The sequence below is a fragment of the Canis aureus genome, chromosome 9, assembly GCF_053574225.1.
Source record: "Canis aureus isolate CA01 chromosome 9, VMU_Caureus_v.1.0, whole genome shotgun sequence".
Taxonomy (NCBI): domain Eukaryota; kingdom Metazoa; phylum Chordata; class Mammalia; order Carnivora; family Canidae; genus Canis; species Canis aureus.
The window spans coordinates 34,588,664-34,614,195 of NC_135619.1; the positions used below are offsets into that span (position 1 = coordinate 34,588,664).

The 25,532-nt window shown below is 39.1% G+C and overlaps 1 protein-coding gene and 1 long non-coding RNA gene across 2 annotated transcripts in view; both read right to left on the reverse strand.

The window, feature by feature from the left end:
• Positions 1-8,079, reverse strand: part of ATG14 (autophagy related 14) — a 35,079-nt gene extending 27,000 nt beyond the window's left edge. Inside the window, exon 1 of the mRNA XM_077909387.1 lies at positions 7,827-8,079. Within this exon, the coding sequence (XP_077765513.1) occupies positions 7,827-8,047 (221 nt within the window). The 5' untranslated portion in view covers positions 8,048-8,079. The remainder of the gene's footprint in view (positions 1-7,826) is intronic.
• A 1,472-nt stretch (positions 8,080-9,551) lies between these two features.
• LOC144320630 (uncharacterized) lies at positions 9,552-24,919 on the reverse strand. Its single transcript, XR_013386238.1, has 4 exons — positions 24,807-24,919; positions 20,014-20,181; positions 17,949-18,043; positions 9,552-10,185 (listed from the first exon to the last, which is right to left on the reverse strand). It is a non-coding gene; the product is annotated as an uncharacterized LOC144320630 (long non-coding RNA).
• Between the last annotated feature and the right edge of the window lie 613 nt (positions 24,920-25,532).

Sequence of the window (25,532 nt, forward strand, 5' to 3'; positions counted from 1 at the left end):
ATGTTGTTTTCCATGTCAGAACATACAAACTAACTTCATTCTTTAATACACAGAATTTCAGTGAATAGACATCCTATAATTTATTTATATGAACTCCTATTGATGAGCATTGGCATCATTTCCAAATTTCCACTATTACCAGTAGTGTTTTAAGTGAATGCCCTAGTGCACAAATCTTTTTCTCTTTTTAAGATTATATTTATTTATTCATGAGAGACGAGAGAGAGAGAGAGAGAGAGAGAGAGAGAGAGAGAGAAAGAGGCAGAGACAGGCAGAGGGAGAAGCAGACTCCATGCAGGGAGCCCGACATGGGACTAGATCCCAGGTCTCCAGGATCAGGCCCTGGGCTGAAGGTGGCGCTAAACCGCTGAGCCACCCAGGCTGCCCCTAGTGCAAAAATCTTTAAAAGCTTTTAGGTTTCTCAGAAATTCCTACACAGTACTGCTGGGTCAAATATTTACACGCAAAATTCTGGCAGTTATCCTTAAATTTCCTCAGAATCATTTTATGTAATTCACAACCTCACCAACAATGAGGAACAGTATCTGTTTTATCTATCTCCAAAAACTTTAATCTTGGCTAAACTGATTGGCCTCCCACCTCTTGCTCCCCAGAGATCATAATCCATTTATTTGCCTTTCTTTATTTCACTATTAGAAATGTTGAACGCCTTTTCCTATCTTACTGGTTACTTACTTTTTTTTTTTTTTTTTTTTTAGATTTTATAAATTTATTCATGAGAGAGACACACAGAGAGGGAGAGACACAGGCAGAGGGAGAACCAGGCTCCTCACGGGGAGCCTGATGCAGGACTCAATCCCAGGGTCCTGGGATCACAACCTGAGCCAAAGGCAGAAGCTCAACCACTGAGCCACCCAGGTGCCCTGGCTACTTATTTCTTTTGTTGTTCTCCTATGTCTTTTGTTCATTTTTCTAAAGCTTTTTCAAAGATAATTAGGGAAATTAGTGATTTTTCTTTCCAAGACCTTGAAATTATTTTTTCTCTTGCTTTCTGATTAATGTGTATCTGTCCTACAGAACTTTCCAAACCTTTAAGCAGATACATTCAGCAATTCTTTTGTTGCTGTCAAATGACTCAGTTTTTTGTTTTAAGAGTTCCTTTTTTTTTTTTTAAGATTTTATTTATTTATTCGAGAGAGAGAGAGAGAGAGAGAGAGAGGCAGGCAGAGACACAGGCAGAGGGAGAAGCAGGCTCCGTGCAGGGAGCCCAATGCGGGACTTGATCCTGGGACCCCAGGACCACATCCTGGGCCAAAGGCAGGCGCTAAACTGCTGAGCCACCCAGGGATCCCCAGTTTTGTGTTGTTTTTTGAAAGGAATCCGCCAGTGAACCAGTACCAAGCACCAGGGCTTTTACAACACTATTTGTTATATTTTCTATCCCAATTTAAAAATGCCTTGTATATTATTTACCAAATTCCTCCATACTTAGCGTTATTTCCCTTAAAAAGTACTTTCTTAAATGGATTCTGTCTCCTAAATTCTCTCATATTTTTGCAACTATGATTTTTTCCCCATTAAAAAAAATGTACTGTCTTAAACTGACTTTTAAACAGTCCGCCTTCAATAGAGCCTGAGGAGAATTAGGGGGCTGTGGTCACACAACACCTGAGATGGGGGTGGGGTGACCAGCATGGGCACACAGCCCAGCTGAGGGTGTCATACCTATCTGGGCTAACTTGGGGATGGGTTAGAGCTGGCTCTAAGAGAAGGAAGGCAATACAGGCAGACGGAATTCTGCTGTTTCACAAGGCAAAGGACTAATTTGTCCTGCATGAAAGCATTTCAAAACAGCAGGTGAGATAACAGGGTTAGGAGTGTGCTGCTGATGAGGCATTAGTTAGGAGTGTGAGCCCTGTCTCTCCATGCTGTTCCAAGGCCACAGACAATTACGGACAACTGAGTGGATCTATCCACAAATTGGACTATTCATACAAATCTACTCCATACCACCAGAAAAACAGCACCAGGGTGTGTGCTCTAGCAGAGATCCATATTATTAATTCTAGGTAATAATTAGCATCCTCATAACATCCACAACTTGTGTATTATGCCCTAAGCATGCCCTTTACTAAAATAACTAATCCCTCTATCTGCCTGCCCAGTCCTCGTCCTCATCCTAGGAATGTAAACTTACTTTATGCCTAAGAATATAGCAATGGAAAAGTCTGAGAAAAACACTAATGAATTTTAAGAAAAGCAAAATATATATATATATATTAATAATAACCTTTCAAATATGAAGTTGAGAGCCCTTAAGAATATTAAACCCTTCAAACCAGTAATTGCAGTTCAAAGAAAGAGATCAAAGAAGCAAAAGATTTATGTTTAAAGGCACCAATCACAAAATCATAATAGCAAAAGTTGGAAACTTTAATGTTCAATAGGAGAATGATTTATCAAGTGATATATTACTGCCATGCAGGACATTATAATATGTTTGAAGACATGAGCATGTGTTTATGAGATGCTGGCTTAAAAAAAAAAGGTCCAACACAAAATGTACACACCATATGATTCCAAATGAAAAACGTATTTATAAGTGTGTGGGCGCGCGCGCGCACACACACACACACACACACACACACACACAAAGCAATAGGCCAGAAGGAAATAAAACAAATTATTAGCAGAGCTGTGAGAATGTGGGTAAAATCTGTTTCCTTCTTTAGGTACTTCTGTACTTTAGAAGTTTACTACAATAATCACATGTACACCTACGATAAGACAAAAAAAAGATACCAATCAATCAAAAGGGGAAATGAGCACTAATAGTTTTTAGATTGGTGGTGGAGAAGATTCCCCATCTCTGATTTGGGTACAAGTTTGTTAGAAAAATTAATGAAAATTTCTGGCTCTAGAAATAAGGCAGTGAGGCTTCCCAGACAAAAGTCAGAGCACATTTTCCTTACATAAGTTAACTAAATATTTCTTGAATTAAGATTCTAACATGGTAAGAATTCTTAGTCATCAAATTTTTCTTCCTTAAAGTTTTTAGGCATACGGGGTATGATATTTACGGACAAACGCAATATGGGGGAAAAAACATGATTCTTATCAGAATGGCTCTTTTATGTTAGAATATTGGGAATATGAGAAAATATGGTAAAAATATACTCTACTGGCAGGAATGAAGGTTAAGTCATTAAAAGAAAATAGAAACAAAGCACTGTTTAGTGTCTTTACTTGTAAAACAAAAATAAGACTTATCCTATTTGGTTACGAGGATTAAATAAGATAAATGCAAGCATAAGGTACAGGCAACTTAGCATAAATATACACAAGTTTAATGTTTTCTTCATTGCAATGAGTGATTCTGTACTTAATCTTACTAATATATTAAATTCAACTACATATAAAAATACAGTTCAGATCTGGAAGTGAGTTTAAGAATTAGTATAGGCCAGGAATAAATAAGATACAAGTACTCTGAATTTTCTCATATTAAAAACAGGTTAATAACTCATGGGTTTGTGGTAGAGAACAAATGAGATATTAAATGTGAAAGCCTTTTATAAATTCCAAAAGGCACAATGATAAGAGTAGCCATTTATACTGATGGAAAACAGAAGTTGTATATTCTCAGAAGATGCACATATGTTGGCTTAAATGTAACTATTAAACTGCATGGGATGGGAGTTGAGTTCCTTCCTGAAAGACACAAACAGCAGAGAGGCTGATAAGCTCTTATCTAAAGATGGGGAATCTAGCCACTGGTGGAACTTTTGTTCTCTGAGTAGGATATTCAAATGTGGGTTTGGAACTGAACTCAAGACAGATTCTTAGAGGCTACAGTCCAAAAAGATCCTGGAAGGAGAAAAGAAATATCTAAAGAAAAATTTTGGGGTGGCACCTTGGTGGCTCAGTTAGTTAAGTGTCTGACTCTTGATTTTAGCTCAGGTCATGATTTCAAGGTGGTGAGATCCAGCCTGGCTTCAAGCTCTCTATTCAGTGGGGAGTCTGCTTGAGATTTTCTCCCCCTCTCCCTCTGCCCCTTCCGTGTGCTTGCTCTAACATATATAAATCTTAAAAAAAAACAAAACAAAACAAAAAGGAATGTTTTTTGGATGTTAGGTGTCAGTCTTCCCCTTGAAATCTTCAGTAACATGTAAAATGTCCTGCTTGTCCTGTATCCCACCACTAATTTATTTAGTGACTGTGTTACCTGGTAAAAGTGTAACATATATTCTTAAAACTCATCAGTGAAGATAATGCATCATTGCTTAAAACCTACTTATAATAGCAATATTCATATGCTTATAAATGCCTTTATTTTCTGATTCACAAGTTAAATAACTGATTCCTAAACCAGCAGGCAGATTTCCAGGGTGCTATCATCTTTGGTTATCCTCAGGTTATGTTCCCCATCTCATTTTTTTAAAAATTTTATTTATTTATTCATGAGAGACACAGAGAGAGAAGCAGAGACACAAGCAGAGGGAGGAGAAGCAGGCTCCATGCAGGAGCCTGATGTGGGACTTGATCCCGGAGCTCTGGGATCATGTCCTGAGCCAAAGACAGACGCTCAACCGCTGAGCCACCTAGGTGCCCCTCCATCCGGGTTTTTAAAGTGGTATTACCTTTGCCATTTTTTCAAAAATATGCCTACCACGGGCTACCCAGTGTTGCTACAATAAGCACCAATGATCCGACTGAATAAACCCAGAATTTAGGCCTTCATGGAACTACATTCCAGAAGCAGATGTCTTCCTCAAGAAAGTAATGTTACATACCATGCTCAGTACCATGAAAGAACTGAGAATTGAGACAGAAAATAACGGCGTGGCAGAGGGGAGATGGAAGTGAAAATATGTTAGGGAAGGCCTTCCTGAGAAAGTGACATTTACATTGAGACATGAAAGACAAAGTGGCAAGCAGGAGGAAAAGTGTTCAGACACAAGAAACAGCAAGGGAAAAGACCCAGTGGTGGAAAAGTTTCATATGTTTGAGAATCTGATGGAAGGTCCCTGACTATGGAGATGTAAGTAGGAAGGAGCGTGGTATGAGTTTATTTTCTGATTGCTTAATATGTGCTAGACATCATGTTAAGTACTTTTTTTTTATGCTAAGTACTTTAATACACACTCTTAGGTGATCACTACCAAACCTATAAAGTTAGATTCCCTCTTCCCATTTTCAAAATGACATAAACAAGCATAAGAAGGATTAAGAAACTTGTTCAAAATCACTTAGCAAGTGCTGGAGTGTAAATTCAATTCAATGCAGTATGTATAACTTACAGCCAAAGTTAGAAGATAAGCAGCAGACAAATCAAATGGAGCTTTATATGCCACAGTAAGGAGCTTGAGTTTTATTTTAAACTCAGTGGAAAGCCACTGAGAAGTTTAAACGTGACATTATCTGATTTACATTTCTACCGTGACTGCTGTGTGGAGGAGTTGCATTGGGTAAACAAAATGAAACCTAGAAGTAGTCGGGAGAGAAATGATGGTTGTCTGGATTAGAAGTAAACCAATTCAAGATCTATTTAGGAACAAATCAAATTAGCCTTGCCAATGATTTAGAGACATGGAATAAGAAAAAAGGAAAAATTGAGAATAACTCCCAGGCTTCCGGCTTTAGTAACAAATAGATCATGATGGTTAATCATGAAATGGCTTAGGATCAGACTACATTTAGAAAAAGGGACGGTCATTTAATCATTCGACAAATCTTTGTCTTCATAGAGCTTCTTCTACCACTGGAGTGTGTGTGGGGTGCAGTTAGACAAATTGATATGTAAACTGTAAGACAGTGCTAAGTGCTATGGAAGACAACAAAGCAGGTTAAGTGGGAAAGGAGGTTATTATTTTAATTAAATGGTTAGTTTCTCTAACACATGAGCAGAAGCCTAAAGGAAACAAAGGAAGCAGCTCTGATGATTTCTAGAGGAAAAGAGTTCCTGGCAGTCCCATGTAAGACTTCATTGGCCCTGAGACAGGAGTGTTCCTGGTATGTTTGAAGGACTGCCAAGGAGGCCAGGATGGTCCAGCAGGGTGGGTAAGGGAAAAAATAATAGGAGATCAGAGAGGAAGAGACAACATGGAACTTTTGATAAGGATTTCACCTTTTCACTTTTGGTAAAACAGGAAACCCTTGCAAGACTGAAGATTCAGAGTGGTGTTACTTCAGGTGCAAGGTGAAAACTATACTACTAGAAGGGAGCAAGAGTGGAAGCAGAGACTCAAGAAGCAATAATCCTCTGGAAGACCAGAAGTACTGAGAGGGACAGATTTAGATAGATTTTAAAAAGTAAATAGGATTTGTTGATGAGATTAGATATGGTGGCATTAAGAGAGAAGTCAAGGAAGGCTAGGCAAGTTTTTTTGACCTCTATCTAAGAAGAATGAAGTTATCATTTACTGGGACAGGATACGCATGGGAGGAAAGAATTTGTCATGGAAAACCATGAGTTCAGTTTGCCATATTAAGATGGGGATACTTACTGCAAATTTAGAAACAGATGTTGAGTAGGCAGCTGTTCATTGGATTTCTGAGAGGTCTGCGTTGGAGATGAAAGTCTGGCAGTCTTAGCACATAGACATTATTTAAATCATGGGAATTGATGTGGGAAAAAGTAGACAGAGAAGAGGGTCCTGAACTGAACCCTTGATAAACTCCATCAGTTAGACATTGCCATCTCATGCCTAGCAGTCTTTTAATAAAACTGGTTTAATTTTTAAAGCTATCACTTATTATATCAGCAATTTCTAAACCCATCAAATGCATCAATGAGACACAGTAATGAACTAAAAAGATACCGTAAAAAACTCAAAAGAGAAATTCCATTTATGATTAGAGAAACAGTAAGCACTCAAAACATTTCCAATTATAGATGCTGTACAATCCTGTGGTTAAGTGCCTGATATATGATATATTCAGGCTGTCTGGATTTTAAATCTGGTCTCTATGCTTATAGTCTGTGACCCAGGCAAGGCACTTACTGTGCAGGTTCCTCAACAGTAAGTTGGAGATAATTATGTTTTGGGTTGTCGTAAATGAATTAATACCTGAACTTTCCTTCTTAAAAAGTTATCTTACTATCAAAGACACCAAATCATTGAAACAAAAGTTGAGACCCTGCAGCTGATCACGCTAATTTTTCAATTAGTTGGGACTAGTAGCTCTGTGTTTAGATTTCAAAACAAGGCCAAAACATGTCCCTAAATTCAGTTCTCTTAACTAAAGGCGTACGCCTCCCCGTCTTTATTTTTAAATAAAGCCAAACACATCGCCAAGAGCCTTAGTATCCAAAATGATCTTCGGAGGCAGAGGGGGAAAGGGAGCAACTAGGAGTCCTAGTTGACACATCAGGATAAGCGGTCTTGTAACGAGGTCCAGCTGTGACACGGGGTACCACGGCCCGAATCCTTCTTAACCAGGTATGTGATCCTCTTGTCTCTCCTCTAGAGAGTGAACGTGCTTTCGAAGATAAAGGTTAAACCAAGCTTTTGAATGGAAGTGCAGCTCAAGCGCCGCGAATCCAACTCTACGACAGCAGAAGGGGGAGGAAGACTCCTCTCGAGTCACCATCTATCCCTTACCTTTAGTACCCAGGAGCGCCGTGGGGTCAGACTCTTCTCGGGTGGGTTAATGGGGAAACCGCGACCTTCCCTCATCTGGTCCCCAACCCCGACCACGACCCCTGGGAGCAAGGCGCCGGCGCAAAGCTGCTACCCTCCCCATATTCCCTTCCTCTCGCGGGGCTCCGGGACCCGGACCCGGGCCCCAGGCTCTAACCTCCGTTCGCGGAGCGGTAGGAGAAACCCCGGGAAGAAACAATGGAGCCGCGGCGGCTGCCGTACCTCTCCCGGTCGCGGCCGTCGAAGTAGACGAAATCGCCGTTCTGGACGCACTTGGCACAGGTCAGCCGCCGGCGGGTGGTGTTGCACAGCGGACACCGCTCGACCGCCACGTACAGCCCCTCCGCGTCGTCCACGGAGTCCACCAAGTCCCGGGCGAGCGGCCGAGGCCCGCAGCCAGAAGTCTCCGGCGCCCGGGCTCCCTTCCCACTGGGAGACGCCATGATGGCCTGAGAGCGGAGCCAGTCACGTGGGATTTTGTTTTCAACCAGGTGCATCCTGGGCGAGGAGGAGGGGCCTGGGCGGCGCCGAGAGGGCGGGCGGGGTCCGGGCGAGCCCCTCGGCCCGCCTCTCCGAGCTCCGGGCCGCGTCTCCCGCCTGCACTGGGGCAGCCCGCCCCGAGCGTGGAGATTAGAAGTTCGAGGGGCCAGTCCGCCAAACGCACGGTCATCACCCGCTTCAGCTGCCACGCCTACAAGTTGACGCCTCAGACTTGCGCAAGAAATAGTAAGAGGATGCCCGAGGGATTCGGGGAACACGGATTGGGAACAAAATAAGGGAATTTCTTTAACTCGCTATGGGTGCTTTTAAAATTGGCTAAACCTACTGCAGAGTCCGGGCGGGGGCTGGGTCGCGGAGGGAGGTATCTCGGCTGCCGCCCACCCACCCCCCTTCGTGGCTCGCTAACTTCTGCGTACCTGTGTTCTTACCTGTTGGGTGGAGATACGGCACCGACCCGACGTCGCGAGGATTAACAGGAACCTGAAAGTACTTTACTCGATAACAGAGAACAAGCGGAAACAATCGTGCTAAACGTGGAAACCAACGTTACCTTCCCGAAAACTGAATTTTATTTTATTTATTTATTTATTTATTTATTTATGATAGTCAGAGAGAGAGAGGCGCAGAGACACAGGCAGAGGGAGAAGCAGGCTCCATGCACCGGGAGCCCGATGTGGGATTCGATCCCGGGTCTCCAGGATCGCGCCCTGGGCCAAAGGCAGGCGCCAAACCGCTGCGCCACCCGGGGATCCCCGAAAACTGAATTTTAATGTCCAACATTCTTCTACTCTGGGCCATGCTCTGAGAAAGAACTTGAACTAGTCAGAATTTAACCTGATTTCGATTACTCCAAATTACTTTCTGTGGAGGTCAATAGGGGGAGTCGGAGGATTAAATCAGAGAACTGGTGTTTGAAAATGCCTCCAAACCACAGAAGGAAAAAAGAGGAGTGTGCCTGTAGGTCAGTTGACCTAGGCCGGTGATTCTCAAGGATTATGTTGGTAGGTTGTCAACTGATGACTGCCCCGAATTCTCCAGCTGCGATTTCTCTCCCAAGTTCCACACCCAGAGAGTCACAACTGCCAAGGAGTTGATTGATGGACAGTGGCCACCACAAACGGGGCATGTCAGAAACAGCTCTCCCTCCTCACCAATCTGTTTCCTCATCTTGGTGAAAGACATAATCCCTGACCACTTGGGAACAAGAGCCATGAGTCATGTTAGCCCCATCCTCCTGGATAGCCTGTACATCTCCATCAAATTCTGAGGATTCCACAATCTAATTGGGTCTTGAATCTGAACCCTTTGTTTCATTCCCTTAGTCTTACCCCATCTGTTGCAATACCATGACATAAGACAACAGCACACACACACACAAAAGCAAGAAGTCTCTAAGCTGTTTTCAAAATAGAGCTTACACCAAACCTGAATGGTTCCTGAAAGTTTATTTTTAAGAAAGAGAAATCATTTCCTCTGATCATTTCAAACAAAAGGATAGTTTGTCTTAAGGTTTCAGACGTTTATGTTTCATTTGTATTCTGACAGGATCCTTCAAGGTGCCTGTATCTAATGGCCAGGACCATCTCCTCAATATTTTAAAAGGCAAAAACAAACACATTCACTTCTATCCTGCTAGATGATGATGCAGATAGAATCTATTTGATGTAGTTATCTGAAATTTCTGTATATTCCTAGGTATTTTCAGAGAACACATGTTAATAGACTACATCTTTTACAGGAGCAGAGCATTACATTTTAATGATTAAACATTAAATATCATTCTAGCAAGGCCCTAAATCAAATTCTGAAATGTTTACTTTTTCGGTTTTTAAAATAATGTGTCATTTTGAAAAAGAAATTTCTTCAGTTCTTAGGCATGGATCCTCACAGGATCATCCTTTAACAAATAAAGTCAAAATCTGCATGAGAAATCTACAGTACAATGGTTTGTGTGGAGTTATGCACACTCAAATCAATATAATGTGAGATGCTGAATGACATACTCAGGCTTTTTTAAAACCCTTTAAAATAGGATAGATGTTTTCAAATGCTTCATAGATCTCAGAACGTTCTTTGGCACCTATAAAGAAATCCAAGTTTATATGATCTTTAATATATAGACAATACCCAAATTTTCTTAAAACTAAAATTTCATTGTCATCTCCAAGTACTTTAATATGAAGGCATCTCTTTAGGTTTACTGGAAAAGTGACCTTTTGGTAAAGACAAAAGAACTTGGTGATGACAGCCATATTCCCACAAACGCATACCTGAGGGCAGAGTTTTCTAGTACTTTACTACATGGGTGTATCGGTTCATCTTTTGCCTCACAGAGCACAGTATGAAATATGGAATGTTATCTCTCAGCATGCCATGAATATGACCACAGAACAACACCTTCATCAGCACCTGTGGACACTTAGATACCAGCAAAAGAGACTTCCTTTGATCCACTCAGGTCTAGTTAACACCTTGATTCCCTAATATTGTATAACAGAGTGAGAAAAGCATATATTTCATTGAATGAGAAGAGATTAGAGGAGGAAAACTGTACCACTGTTACTCCTTAGAGACTTAAGTTTCAAGGGGTCTTTAATTATAACTACTGTAGGGATTAAAATGGATTAAAAACATTTAGTAGACACGCTCCCTACTCTTGAGAGCTGGCAGTCAGATGCTGGTCATCCCTCACCACCACCCATTTCCACTAACTACTTCCACCTTCAAGCTATGCAGGCACAGTATTCTGAGGGTCATGGATGTACTGGTAGTACTGATGTTATATGGAGTTCTCAACTAATCAGGAAACTATTGCCTGATACCACTGTCAGGAGACAAGGAGATTAAAGAAAAGAATATAAAAACTGTTGGCATGAAGAGAAATGGAAAATTGCTTAAGTTAGTTAAAGACTCTTACGAGCCATAAAGCTAAGGCTCGGTAAGAGAGAAACAACCCATGAGAAGTGGTTATCTGGCTTAATTACAAGATAATGGGGGGAAATCACCAAAAAGAGGATCACCAGATTTGACAGTCAGGTAGAAAGCAGGATTCAGAATCAAGGATGAGCTATTAATACTACTTTTAAAATGGAAAATAGCAAAGTGTTGGCAAACACATTGAGAAACTGAAACTCTCATACATTGGTGGTGGGAAGGTAAAATGATTCGGCCACTGGGGAAAACAGTTTGGCAATTCCTCAAAACTATTAAGAATTACCATATGACCCAGCAATTCTACTCCTGGGTATACGCCCCCAAATTGAAAACAGGTACCCCAACAATGCACATACAGACACGTATTCATCACAGCACTATTCACAATAGTCAAAAAGTGGAAATTATCCATTCATCTGTTGATGGACATGGGTTAGCACATTGTGATATATATACATGCAATGGAATATTACTTAGCCACAAAAGAAATGAGGTTGTGATACATGCTACAGCGTGGATAAACCTCAAAAACATTATGCTAAGTGAAAGAAGTCAAACACAAAAGGTCACACATTGTATGATTCCGTTTACATGAAATATCCAGAATCAGTAATTCCACAGAGACAGAATGCAGATTGGAGGTTGCCAAGGGCTAAGAGGAAGGAGGAATGGAGAGAAACTACTTAATGATACAGGATTTTATTTTGGAGTAACGGAAATGTTTTGGCACTAGATAGAGGTGCTGGTTGCAGAAATTGTGAGTGTGCTAAATGTCGCTGAATTGTTCACTTTAAAATGGTTAGGTTTATATTACATGAATTTCACCTCAAGTTTTTAAAAAAATGTTAAAGAATCAAAGATGAAGTCCTCATAAGCTTAAATTTATTTGAGAGACAAGGACAAAAAGTTACTTACTCCTTGCCAGGGAGTTTACTATATGTGAATCTCCACTCTCAAAGATGTGGGGTAGGAAGAAGGGGGAGGAGGAGGTGAGTGACTGATGTGGATAACAAACTGTATCTTTGGGGTAGGAAAAACCTTGTAAGCCTCAGATTTTTATTGCAGCACTAACATTTTAATTTCTCAAGTGATTGTTTTGTAGAAACCAAACAAACAGTGGGTTGGGGAAGCAGTAAGTAAAACATCATTAAAAAAATCCTACCTCTAGTTTGATGGACTTTTTCTGCTTTTAGGTACATTTGAATGTGACAGCTTTTTTATTAGGAGGTAATGAAGTACAGTAGATCTAGCAAACGTCCACCTACCCAGTCAACCTCCATCCCTACCCACAAAAACCAAGGTTCCTTTTATATTTGAGAAACAGAGGATCTAGGCCCAGCATTCCAGGTAACTATGTACTTCGGTTTTTCATAACACTTTAAAAAAAATCATACCTAAGGGGATTTTGAAGCCCTAAAGTGTTTAACATTCTGGCATCCACCGGAGAGCAGAAAACACCTCGCCCAGAAGGGAACAGACACAGAGAATGATCATTATTTTATATCACAGAAAAACATCTATAGACACAAAAGGGCTTGGTTGAAATTAGCCAGTACAATTTCCTTCATTTCCTTCATGGGAAAACTAGGCCCAAGAGGTTAAAGTCCCCCTGAACCATGAAGAGCAGCTATGTGTGAAGACCTCATGTATCCAGAATCCCTTCTAAAAGTCATCAAATAAACATGGGCAGCATTTATAACTGGGTATTACAATGAGGGGATTTGCTCCCTCTAGGCAAATATTTCCTCACTGAAATATTGGTATCACAACTTAATGGGCACTAACTGATCCTGTAGTCCTATTAATCTAGAATCGAACATCTCAGTTTGAAGCACCAGACTCTAGTTGGAGGACTCTTGCCTTTTAAGCGAACCTTACCAGTCTTTCCAAATACTTCAGGTAATAATGACCACCATTTTGGGTGATAAATAGCACTCCTAGCCATTGTGGCTGAAGTGAAAATTCCGTGGCTGATGCAATGAAGAAAGGACTGGCTTGAAATCAGACTATATGGGCTTGAATGCCAGCTCTACCACTAACTAGGTTTGAAATCACAGGCAAATTGTTTAACTTCTGAGTTTCCATTTCCTTACCCGTAAAATAAGGACAATAGTTTTCTCAGAGGGTTGCTATGAGTTATGTGAATGTTTGTAAAAAGTCCTTTGTAAACCATAACATTTTACAAAATCTAAGCCATTTTAGTCCTAGAAGAAGGTGCTTCAGGATCAGGGATGTTGGGATGGCAGGTCCAAGTACACATGGTTTATCATCTGGTTCTGAAAGAGACAGTATCATATAACTTGTGTCCTTCCCTAGGGCTGATTCCTGGCAGGGGTTAGGGGGCACTGTATTAGATTTGCTTTTCCATCCTCAGCACCTAAAACAGTATGTGTACCTGATAGGCACGCAAAGTCTGTGAAATATCTGCCATCTGTCAATAAGGTTTATAAGCTCATCCCTACCCCTTAGCCAGCCCAAACATCAATTTCCAGTACTACCTGGATTTTCCAATTCTATTCTTAGACCAAGTGATAACTATACATCTTATTTTCCCAAGCGATACTCTATATGTGTGCACACAAGGAATACTGCAAAAAAATAGCATTAAGCCCTTCAAAGTATACGTTTTATAGTCCATACTAACTTGCTATTAATGGGCGATTCCTGGTAATGACTGACTGGGATATCATCTCTCTGGCCTATTCACTAATAAGTCTTGCCATTTTTATACTGCCCTCTGACCTTCTTCTCATGTCTAAGAACTGCTGAGGTCTAGCTGATGGAGAGTGACCTTTAGTGGCAAAGACCCAGCTTCTTAAGAAGTCCATTATGCTGGAAGGAGAGAAAGAAATATGAAGCATTTTAGACTCAAGACTAAAGCCTCCTTAGATTTCATACTGTTAGCATCAGGGCAAGGCATCACAGCAAAACTCCAGTCTTTCAATGCTAGTCGGGAAACGAGTGGGCTTTCACCAGGGGAATAACAGCTAACATCTATACTACACTGACCATATGCCAGATACTGTTTTTTTTTGTTTGTTTTTGTTTGTTTGTTTTTTGTTTGTTTGCCTCCTCACATTTAGCAGGTAGTTTCTATGGCCAAGTGCCTTTTACATGTGTAGAAATCAAGGTGGAGAACTTAAACTCACCCAAGGTCATAGAGCCAATAAATGGTAAAGCCTGGATTCAACTTGGACCCTTGGTTTCGATAGCCCAGCCTCTCAGCCATCACACCTGCTGCCTCTCACCACTCCTCCAGCTGAAAGGGAGGAAGGGGGAGAAGCTGCCCTCAAAGACCACACAGGTCTTTGCAGAGACATCTAAAGAGCTGGGAGACAGGGTGAGTACATGAAGATGAGGGGGCTCCGGAGCCAAGCTGCTCAAGTTCCCACCTCTGCTGCAGCCGGTACAGCTGTCTGACATTGTTAAGGTTACTTCTCCACTGTCCCCACTTTACAGGTGAGGAATGGGGATATATAGTATAACCTCAATGAGTAACTAGAATCCACATAAAATCCCTTATCACAGGGCCTGGCACATACATGCCCAACACACGTTAACTTTAATGTGTCTGATCATTTGTTAGCTTTCAGCTAACAAATTTGTTGTACATGGTATATTATTCCAGCAGATACTAGCTATATTAGTTTTACTGTGGTTTGAGGGAGGAAAAACCCCAAAAAGCAAAAACCTAGTTTTTAAATTCATACCAGCCATAGAAAAACACCATGGGCTTGGGAAAACAGTGTTAAGTGTGGCCCAGGTCCCATTGCTTTTTGCGGTCAGGGACCATGACACAGTAGGATACTATGATTTCTTTGCTGTCAGCTCACTCAACTATAATGAGAACATTCAGACATGGTAGTTGGACATGGTAGCCACAGCCCTGGCACTTCAGGGGAGTAAGACAATTTCACATGGATGAATTGTTGTCAGAGGCCCTGAAAACAGCACGTGATACAATGGTTTAGATTCCACTTATGACAGGTATGCTGGTGTTGTACACCTCCTACCTAGGGAAGGGCTGGGATCCATTATTTAATTATAGTGAAATGCAAAGTGCATTCATTTCAGTACTCTAACCTTTTCTAGGTGAAAGTTATTCGCCCTTGTTGGGACCTTTCGAAACAGCTCTGCAGAGTCTTGCCATGTCAGAACAGATGATGTGTGCCTCTCTGGGTCCCCTGGACACTCCACGTGACCATCCCCAGCTAAAGTTCTAGAGGCAAGGCTGAAAGGAGGCCTCCTTGGTCCCTTTCCTCCAGTTGACACTCAAATTGAGCCCTTGAGTTTTTAAACCCTTTGCAGGTGAAAATAGATTAGATATATAAGGATAAAGAAGAGGAATGTTTGTCTTGACATTTGAAGCAAAAATAACCTAAACCATGTATTCTAGGCAAAGTACTTTAGGACAATACAACACAAGCAGGGAAAAATCCCAATAGATATTACTCATATTTCAGGATTATGACACTTATTGGCTTTTACTTCATAGTGTAAGCAGAAATTTGGACTGCAGTTAATACAACTCATTCCCCCTTCACAAAAGTTATGATCTACATCTGGCAAAAATGAAGAAATTTAGCTTTGTTCTACATGCTGAATGCATAACAAATATTAAGGGAAGTGTATTACATGGACTTGGGTATTGTGTGTGGAGAATTCTGCCATTTGAAACTTGTAGCACTCAAGGTTTTTTTATTTTTCTTTTAATTGGAGCAAGTAGGAAAGTTGGTTTGAATTAAGGCTATTTAAAGGGACTTGTTTTTGTGTATCTATAATAGAAACTTAGCCTATACCTGTCAATTGGCACTTTTAATAAGACTGATTAATGATATGTAGCAAGTATATGAAAGTGTCCTTCACAAGGTCTTGAAAAGTTTGTTCCCTTAAGTAGGAAATAGGTTTACCCCAATATTTATACTATTCAAGTTACTTGGCAGATTCCACCCCCCTTCCTTCAGGACACATAGAAGTAAACTTTATGTCAGTCACTAGGAGGTCTTAATTATTCTCGACTCTAAATTGGCAGCATCTGAGAAATCATAGCTTTGTTGTATTCAAAAGGTTCTTGAATTCCAAATAGGCTTTCTGCACTTTGAAGACACATTAGTTACTTGTTACAGTAAAACAAACTATGGAACTTTACTGAGAGTTCTAAAAGAAGACTTAAAAACAGAAATTCCAACTTTTTGGATGCTAAGTGGTAACATCATTTTCCCTACAAATTCAGGTTATGTAAAAAACTCAAATTTTTTTTAGATGGGGCAAGATTTTATAAAATTCTAAAGCTTATCTGGAAGAATAAATATTCAAAAGAAACTAAGAAACATAAAGCAAGAGGGGAAACTGATGCTAGCAGATACAAAGATCACGAAAATCAAAGCACATTTATACCACAATAGTAATATATACAATAGGATTAGCTTAGTATAATTAGCAAAGGCAGGACTGGAGAACAGACCCATATATAAAGGTCAAATGCAGTCATCACAAAGTAATAATGAGAGTAATATGTAGTAGTAAGATGGCGGCTGGCTATTTGAGGGTGGGGCATAATCAATTTGGCTCCTGCTATGTAAATTTGGCATTCATCTTGATACAGAATAACAAAATATGCAAAAAATCAGACAATATTTAACAAAAATAGCAAACTTCAGTAAGATAGTATGGAAAAGAGTCTCAACCATTTACCTCAAGAATTTTAAAAACCTTTGTTATGTAAAAATAAGCCCACTGGAAAAAGCTGTAAGTATAACAAAGAGTTATTACTTTCAATATTATGGCAAACTCATATAACTCTTTAGGGGAAAAATAATTAAAAAGTTGGCAGAAAGATTAAGTTATGTACACACTATCTACAAAAGATTAAATGCTATTTCTTGAGTATATTAAAAAAAAGTCCTCAATTTCCACTTCTGATTACCAGTGAGGTTAGAGCAGTGAGATCATTTTCACTTAAAAAGTTAGTTTTCTTTTGTGCCATTTTTGTTTTGAACGCTCTTGAAGGCTTGTAAAAGATACTTAAATACATTGCTGGTATGAATGTATAACGTGAGAAAACTATATTGTGTCTCCTTTAAAAAACAATTGGGTAATTTGTACTCAGAGCCTTAAGAATAGTCATATCCTTAAACAAAAGTTCCATTTCTGAGCATCCACATTAATAACATAATTCTCCACACATAAATATAGCCAAATGTCTGTGCCATTATAAGTAGTGAACAAAGAAAGAACACTTAAATGCTTGACAGTAGAAAAATAAGTTTGATATGATAATGTGTTACAACAGAGGTCAGGAAACAATTAGTCCTGTTTTTGTATAGCATGTTAGCTAAAAATGGTTTTAAATTCAATAGTTTAAGTGGTTGGGGCAAAAAAAAAATCAAAGAATATTACAGGACACATGTAAATTACATAAATTATATGAAATTCACATTTCAGCACACTTTATGTGATGCCTATAGCTATTTTTGCACTAGTGGCAAAGTTCAGTTGTTGCAATAGAGACTTTATGGCCACAAACCCTAAAATATTTAGTATTTGGCCCTTTACAGAAAAAAGGTTTGATGACCCCTCTGTTAGAACACTGCACAGCTACTAAAAGTGTTCTTGAGGAGTTTGTAACAATGAACTAAGCTACATGTTATAATGGTTAATAAAAAGGCAGGATGTAAAGATAAATATACATATCAAAATCCCATAAAAACATGAAAAAAAACTATAGTGTTTGGGTATTGAGACTAATGGGTAGTATTATAATCCTTTCTACTTTTCATTTTTTTCCCAAGTGTTCTACAGTAGCAACACTTAATTTATAATGGTAAACAAAGCTATTAAAAAAGGAGAAGCAAAGCAACACATAGCTATTGAATTTTATGAAAGCCGGAAGATAATCTTAGAACTTACCTGTTAACACAACTTTCCCAGATACAAAGATAAGCAACACAATTCGTGGTTTTACCATTCTATAAATAAGGCCAGGAAACAGTTCAGGTTCATAACTGTTCAGATATAAAAGGAAAAAGTTAAAAATAATACTATTTAAACACTTTCCCATAATATTCAGGACCCAGCATATTAAAGCCAGGGGAATGAAAGGAACTGGAGGTTTTAGCCTAGGCAAACTTGACCTAATAATTACAACTGACATGTGCCATGGTTCCCCATAGGGCTGCAGACAATTAAGGAGAGATCTCATTTTAAAGACACAAACCTGTTGAGAAAGAAGTGTTTTAATGCCCCAATGTCATCAATACACACACTGGAGCTGTAATCCATAGTCTAAGGGTGGAGCCTGAATGGCAAACCTTTGTAGGAGGCAAGAATACGACTAGGAAGAGATAGTGGTAGGAATATAATGCAGATTTTCTGGCTAAATTTTTTTAAAAGATGGATGAGATAATAAAATTGGTTCAGAATGAAGATAGAACAGTGATCAACCTACTCCAAGTGGCTAAAATCAGTCCATTTGATGAATTCTCATCCTGCCCTGCTGGCCATTTTACCTTTCAGAAGGTGGAAATAGTGACAATAAGCACTCCTACTCTAGACTTACAAAGATGACAATGTTGGTGAAAAAGAGATGGAATTTGGGAGAAATGGCACGCATCATTTTAGAGCCCTAAACAGCCAGAAAGTGGAGTGCTAAATCTAATACAGACAGGCAGAATTTGAGCAGAGATCTTTCATACATTCAGAAAAAGTTGGTTCAGAGAGAGAGACAGGCCAGAAGCCCATGATTGAGAATCTGGAAGAAAAGATGGCTCATGTGTTGAGAGACTCCTAAAAACAAAGGTTTTACTATGAATCCACAACCTATCCCAAGATTAAAGAAAGAAAAAAGATACCTAAAGAGGCATTATTTCCTGCATGGGGGCGCTTCCCAGTGAGCTCAATGGGCACATTACAGGCACCCAATAAGCATATGCTGAAAAAAATTAGTGCAGAGGAAAAAAGAAAATACAATCAGGGGGGAAATAAACAGCACCTGAATAATATCATCAAAGCTAAATCTCAGCATGAACTAGGATTTTTGAAAAGCTAGGAAAAAATAAAGCAATTTTTAACAGCTGTTCAGATCATACCTCAAAAAGAAAGTCAACAAATGTTAGAGAAAGCACAGCTCTGTCACTAGGAACTCTGTCACTAGGAATGATCAAAGGCAAAGAGGAGGAAAAGTGGAGCAAAAGGACAGAAGTTCAGGCTAGAGGAAGAGAATTTAAGAGCATCTGTCATTGTAGGCAGCGCAAGAGGCTTGGCTAGGTATATTGTCTGCAGGGCAGTGTGCTCCAGTGCTGACCAGTCCACCTCATTCACTGATGAGGGCCTGATAGGCTGGGATCATCACCAAAGCAGCTGAGGAAAGAGGACATGGTCTGTGCATTTGCTGGTGAGATGGGAAGTTACTGTGAAGAAGCAGGCTACAGATGCTCCCTGAGGAACAGGGCTGCACTGAAGAAGGGGGTGGGGGGGACCTGTTGCTACACAAACACATAAAAACCCCTGTGAGCCATCAGCCCCTTCTACCTGACCCATCTCCTACCCCTCCTCCTCTGGCATTGCCACCACCAGCAAGCCAAGTGTGCCTGTTTCAGAAATCTGCAGGGCAGTTGAGTCTCAAGCTTCTGGCAAGTAGGACAGACATCACCTGTGAGCTTGTTAGAACTGCAAATTTAAGCAATATCTATGATGATGCAGCCTAGGTAGGAAAGGGTTTTAATCAGCTGGCCAGGTGAGTAATTTTACAGGTGAATAATCAGCTGGCCACGTAATTTAACTTTGAGAACCATGGTTTCAGAAGATCAGACAGAGACCGAACCAGGAAGGATTTAAGCACAGCACCTGAATTCCTTCCCATACAGTCTTTAAAAACAAAAATACCATTTTCTTGGAAAGATACACTAGATAAGCAGCCCATAATACAACAGCTTCAAGATCTTGGTCAACTCAGAATGTTATAGAACAGTCATACCTACTGAACTGCTGGTGAGTTAACACCAAACCTTCCAGACTGATGGCAAATCTCACATCACAGCTTCCAACCATGTTCTGAATTTTAAAATCGAGGAATCTGGCTGGGAATCCCAGCTTCTGCACCACACGAGCATACTTCCTCGCTGCGAGTCGAGACTGCTCTTCACTGGGGAGGGACAAATGTATTTGAAGAGGTCTTAGTCACCATGCCCTCTATACTGCTTGGGCTGTATTCACACACTTCCCTGATTGTACTTTTACATCTATACCGTGTTTATCTTTCAACGTATACTACAAACCTGTAGATATTGAGGACCAGGACCAACTTCCCCTACTTTTGTCCCTAGCACCTAGTCAGAGGTATAACACAATGGTCACAACCAAATCTTAAACACATTTTCATCTGAATTTGTCATCTTCCACACATAGGGTTTCCTCTTTTACTTGTTTTAAACACTATTAGATACAATTAACTATTCCACAGGTTCTCAGAGTGTGTCCTCAGACCTGCAGCAGCATCACTATTTGAGAACTTGGTAGAAATGCAAAGTCCCTGGTCCCAGCCTCACGCACTCTGGGGCTAGGGCACAGCAGTCCGTATCTTTTTTTTTTTTTAAGCAGTCCATATCTTAACAAGGCTTCAGGACTGTGATGCTCAGTAAAGTCTAAGAACATCCTTCCAGTCTAAAAGTGCAAGCCACTTAGATGGGAACAACAGCAACAAAAATAAGCAACATGCATAAAATCACATGAGGAAGTAAGAGGTATGCCAATTGGGTGGCAAAGATGACATGGGGACTTGGATCTTCATGCGACATATATATATATTTATATATATATAAATGATATATTTTTTAAAACATGGAAACACTTTAAAATCTTCCCAGTAACACCTCAAAATCTGCCTGGTTTTTGTTCAGGCTTTCTCACTGAACGGTCACTCAACTGACACCCAACGTGAGAAAGAAATTCATTCAATTCTGTGGCCATACTCTTCCAACTGTTTGTCCTGCTCTGACCCTAAATCCAGGTCACAGAATGTGAAGTTCTAAGATGTGAGGCTTTATTTTTCAGTACGTATGTTTCAGTGGTCACTGGCAAACGAAACAATGAGTAGCAGGGATTGCAAAACAGAGACAAAACCTGGTGGGTGAACCATGTGAACCCCACTCTCTCTTATGGGTTGCCCCATCTTTATGTTGAAAAATCAGACCTCTGAAAGACAAGCTAGATCGAATTTGTTGTTTGCCTGGACCAAAGGAAGCATTCCATTCTCTTTCCTATCTAGATTCTTCACCATACTGCCCCACTTATGTGTATTAATTCCTTCACATATTTCACTCCATTCCACGTTGCTTCTCTTCACCCACTTCTAACTCCTGAGATGTCTCTAACAAGGCCATGTCTCCAAGTTAGCAGCAAAATAAACAGTTTCTATTTTGAAAAAATACATTTTTCCAAATGGGCCATGACATTTCCCATCGTGCTCATGTTTGTAAAGTCAAAATTTAAGAGTCTGGGTAGCCCTGTAGTTTCATGGGATATTAGTTGTGAATGCGACATAGAAATTCTTGAACGACTTGTGGCTAAAGTCTACATATATGTTCCTGAAAAAACAATAGGAAACAGAGTAAGAACTTTGAAATATCACCACCAGGGGTGATAACCACTGATTACATTTGACCCTTTTATGCCTTTCCTGTGTAAACACAGGTATCCTTCATTAGCAAACTCTGGTTATTATAGCTAAAAGAACAAGTTTGGAGATAATTCTCATAAGTCTTAGACTAACTAAAATTTCACAAATCTCTACCCAAGACTCAGGAACCAAACAGATTTGGGGAACAAGTATCTCTTATTATCTAAACTCGTATCCAAGCTTTCACCATCACCTTTTGGAAACCAGATCAATTCAGATAGGGAAAGATACTCAGGAATATGTGTGTAATATAAGCATATTTTAAAGTGAAAGCTGGATAATAAACTTACAATTTAGTTGCCTGTCCCCCTACAACTTAACACAACGTGACCATCCTTCTAACTTGACATATGTGTTTTAATAGCTAAATATAATTTTATGATCTAATCAAAATTCTTACTAAGTATTTGTCTCCCTCATTTTTAAATTTTTGTCCCCCCCCCCTTTTAAGTACTGCTGAAATGAACATCTTTGCAGATACCTTGCAGAGTTGTCCAATAAGGATTTAAAAATGGGAGATTTCTAGATCCAAGGTACATGGATCAATAGAAGAGAAAGCCCAGAAACTTACCCAGATACATGCAAAGAATTTAATGTGTAAAAACAGGTGGAAGGAAATGGATTGAGAATGGATTCATTACATAGATGCAAAAGATCCTCAACAAAATATTACCAAACCATATACAACAATACATTAAGCAGATCATTCACCATGATCAAGTGGGACTCATTCTGAGGATGCAAGAAGGATTCAATATCCACAAAGCACTCAACAGGATACACCACATCAACAGAACAAAGGATAAAAATCATTTGATCATCTTAATAGATGCTGACAAAACATTTGACAAAATTCAACATCCATTTGTTAAAAAGACTCTCAACAATGTCGGTTTAGAGAGAACATACCTTAGCCTAAAAAAGGCCATATATGAAAAACCCACAGCTAATATCATACTCAATGTGAAAAACTAAGAGCTTTCCTTCTAAGATCAGGAACAAGACAAGGATGTCCTCACTTACCACTCTTACTCAACATAATACTGGAAGTCCTAAACACAGCAATGAGACAAGAAATAAGAGGTATTCATACTGGTAAAGGAGAGATTAAACTGTCATGTGCAGATGACATGATACCATCTATAGAAAATGCTAAAGACTACCTAACAACTACTAGAAGTAATCAATGAATTCATTAAACTGAAGGATACAAAATAAATACCCAGAAATTGGTAATATATCTATACGTTAATAAAAAAGTAGCAGAAAGAGAAATAATGAAAACAACTCTACTTAAAATTGCACCAAAAAGGACAAAATACCTAGGAATAAACTTAACCAAAGAGTAAAAGACCTGTACTCTGAAAACTATAATACATTGATTAGGGCAGCTCTGGTGGCCCAGCCGTTTAGCACCACCTTTGGCCTGGGGCCTGATCCTGGAGACCTAGGATAGAGTCCCACGTTGGGCTCCCTGCATGGAGCCTGCTTCTCCCTCTGCCTGTGTCTCTCTGTCATGAATAAATAAATTTAAAAAAATACATCAGTGAAAAAAATAACATAAACAAATGAAAATATTCCATGCTTACAGATTGGAAGAATATTGTTAAAATTGCCCATATTATCTAAAGCAATCTATAGATTCAATGCAATCCCTATCAGAATACCAACAACGTTTTTCACAAAACTAGAATACCAAAATTTGTATAGAACCCCAAATAGTCAAAGCAACCTTGAGAAAAAAAAAAAAAGCTGGAGTTATCAGATTTTAAGATATACTATAAAGCTGTAGTAATCAAAACACAAAAACAGACATATACATTAATGGACAGAGTCAAGAAAGAAACCTGTGATTACATGGTCAATCTATGACAAAGGAGACAAGAATATAAAACAGGGAAAATACTGTTTCTTCAATAAACAATGATGGGAAAACGATAGCTACATGTAAAAAAAGAAAAAAGAAAAAAGAAACTGGACCACTTTTTGGCACCATACGTGAAAATAAACTCAAAATGGATTAAAGACCTAAATTCAAGACCTGAAACCATAAAAATCCTAGAGAATAGTAATTTCTGATATCAACCATAACAACATTTTTCTAGATATGTATCCAAAGACAAGGGAAACAAAAGCAAAAACAATCGGGATTACATCAAACTAAAAAATTTTGCATAATAAGGAAACCATCAACAAACCAAAAAGCAATCTACTGAGTAAGATATTTGCAAATGACATATCAGTTAAGCAGTTAATATCCAAAATATATAAAGTACTCATACAACTTAACACCAAAAAATAATCCAATTTAAAAATGGGCAGAGGACCTGAACAGATATTTTTCCCCAAAGAGACATACAGATGGCCAACAGACATATGAAAAGATGCTCAACCTCACTCATCATCAGAGAAATAAAAATCAAAACCACAATGAAATATCACCTTACACCTGTCAGAGTGAGTGAAATTAAAAAGACAAGAAATAACAACTGTTGACGAGGACGTGGAGAAAAAGGAACCTTTGTACACTGCTACTGAGAATGTAAATTGGTGCAGCCACTGTAGAAAACAGTAGAGGTTCCTTAAAAAATTAAAAATAGAAATACCCTATGATCCAATAATTCCACTATTGGGTATTTACCCCAAAACACTAATTTGAAAAAATAAATGTATTCCCATGTTTACTGCAGCATTATTTACAATAGATATGGAAGCAACCTAAGTGTCCATTGAGAAATGGAGGATAAGGAAGATATGTTATAGATAGATAGATAGATAGATAGATAGATAGATATGTTTTATGTATATATACACACACTATATATATATTATGCCATCATAAAAAAAAGGATGAGATTATGCCATTTGATACACTATAAATGGTCCTAGAAGATATTAAGCTAAGTGAAATAAGTCAGAGTGAGAAAGGCAAATACCATGGGGAATGCCTTCTTAAGCATGAAGCCAAACATCAAAACCCTAAAGAAAAACTGGACTGTACACACACAAAAATTTTAATTGTATAAAAAAAATAAAACACCATTAACAGTAATTTGGGAAATAACAATTATAGTATAAGCAGAAATACTTACATACAAAAAGCTGTTTACAAATGACAAATATCTCCATAGACTATTGGGCAAAAGATACAGTAGGCAATTTACACACTTATGAAAAGTTAGTCTCACTAGCAGATTAAAGACATGTAATTAACACTTTTTTTTTTTTTTTGCCAAACCATTCGGCAAATATAAAAATGTATTAATATCAATGTTCCTTGGAGAAAATGAATCTTGGTGTATCTCTAGAATTAAGATAAATTCGTACAACCTTTCTGGAGGACAATTTACTACTCATCTTCTAACACTTAGAGGGAAGAGCAGCTCTCACACTACCGTTTAATGGTGAATGCATCTAGATCAGCACAGGGCTTCCTCTGCATGAGGTCCAGGAAAAATGAGTCTTTTAAGAGTTGCTTCCAGAGCCAATGCTCACGATAATGGTCAAGAAGTACCTAATTTGCCTCCTTTATAAAGTTCTAGCCATTTATCTGCAATAAGGAAAATACACAATAACTACTTCCCCAGGCTTATAATAGGCTTTACCACTACCATAGTTTTTAAGTGCACAAGTTTTTAAGAATAAGTTCTAACAAGTTCTAACAGCCTCGCTAAGTCCCCTCAGTTTAATGGGGCAGCTGCAAAGTGAGACATAAGTCAGTATTGCACAGCTGAATGTTTTTAACCACAAATTTGCCATTTCATGAACTTCAGCAAAATATTTTGCTTCTCCCATGTGTTTTGCAACATGGATACTAT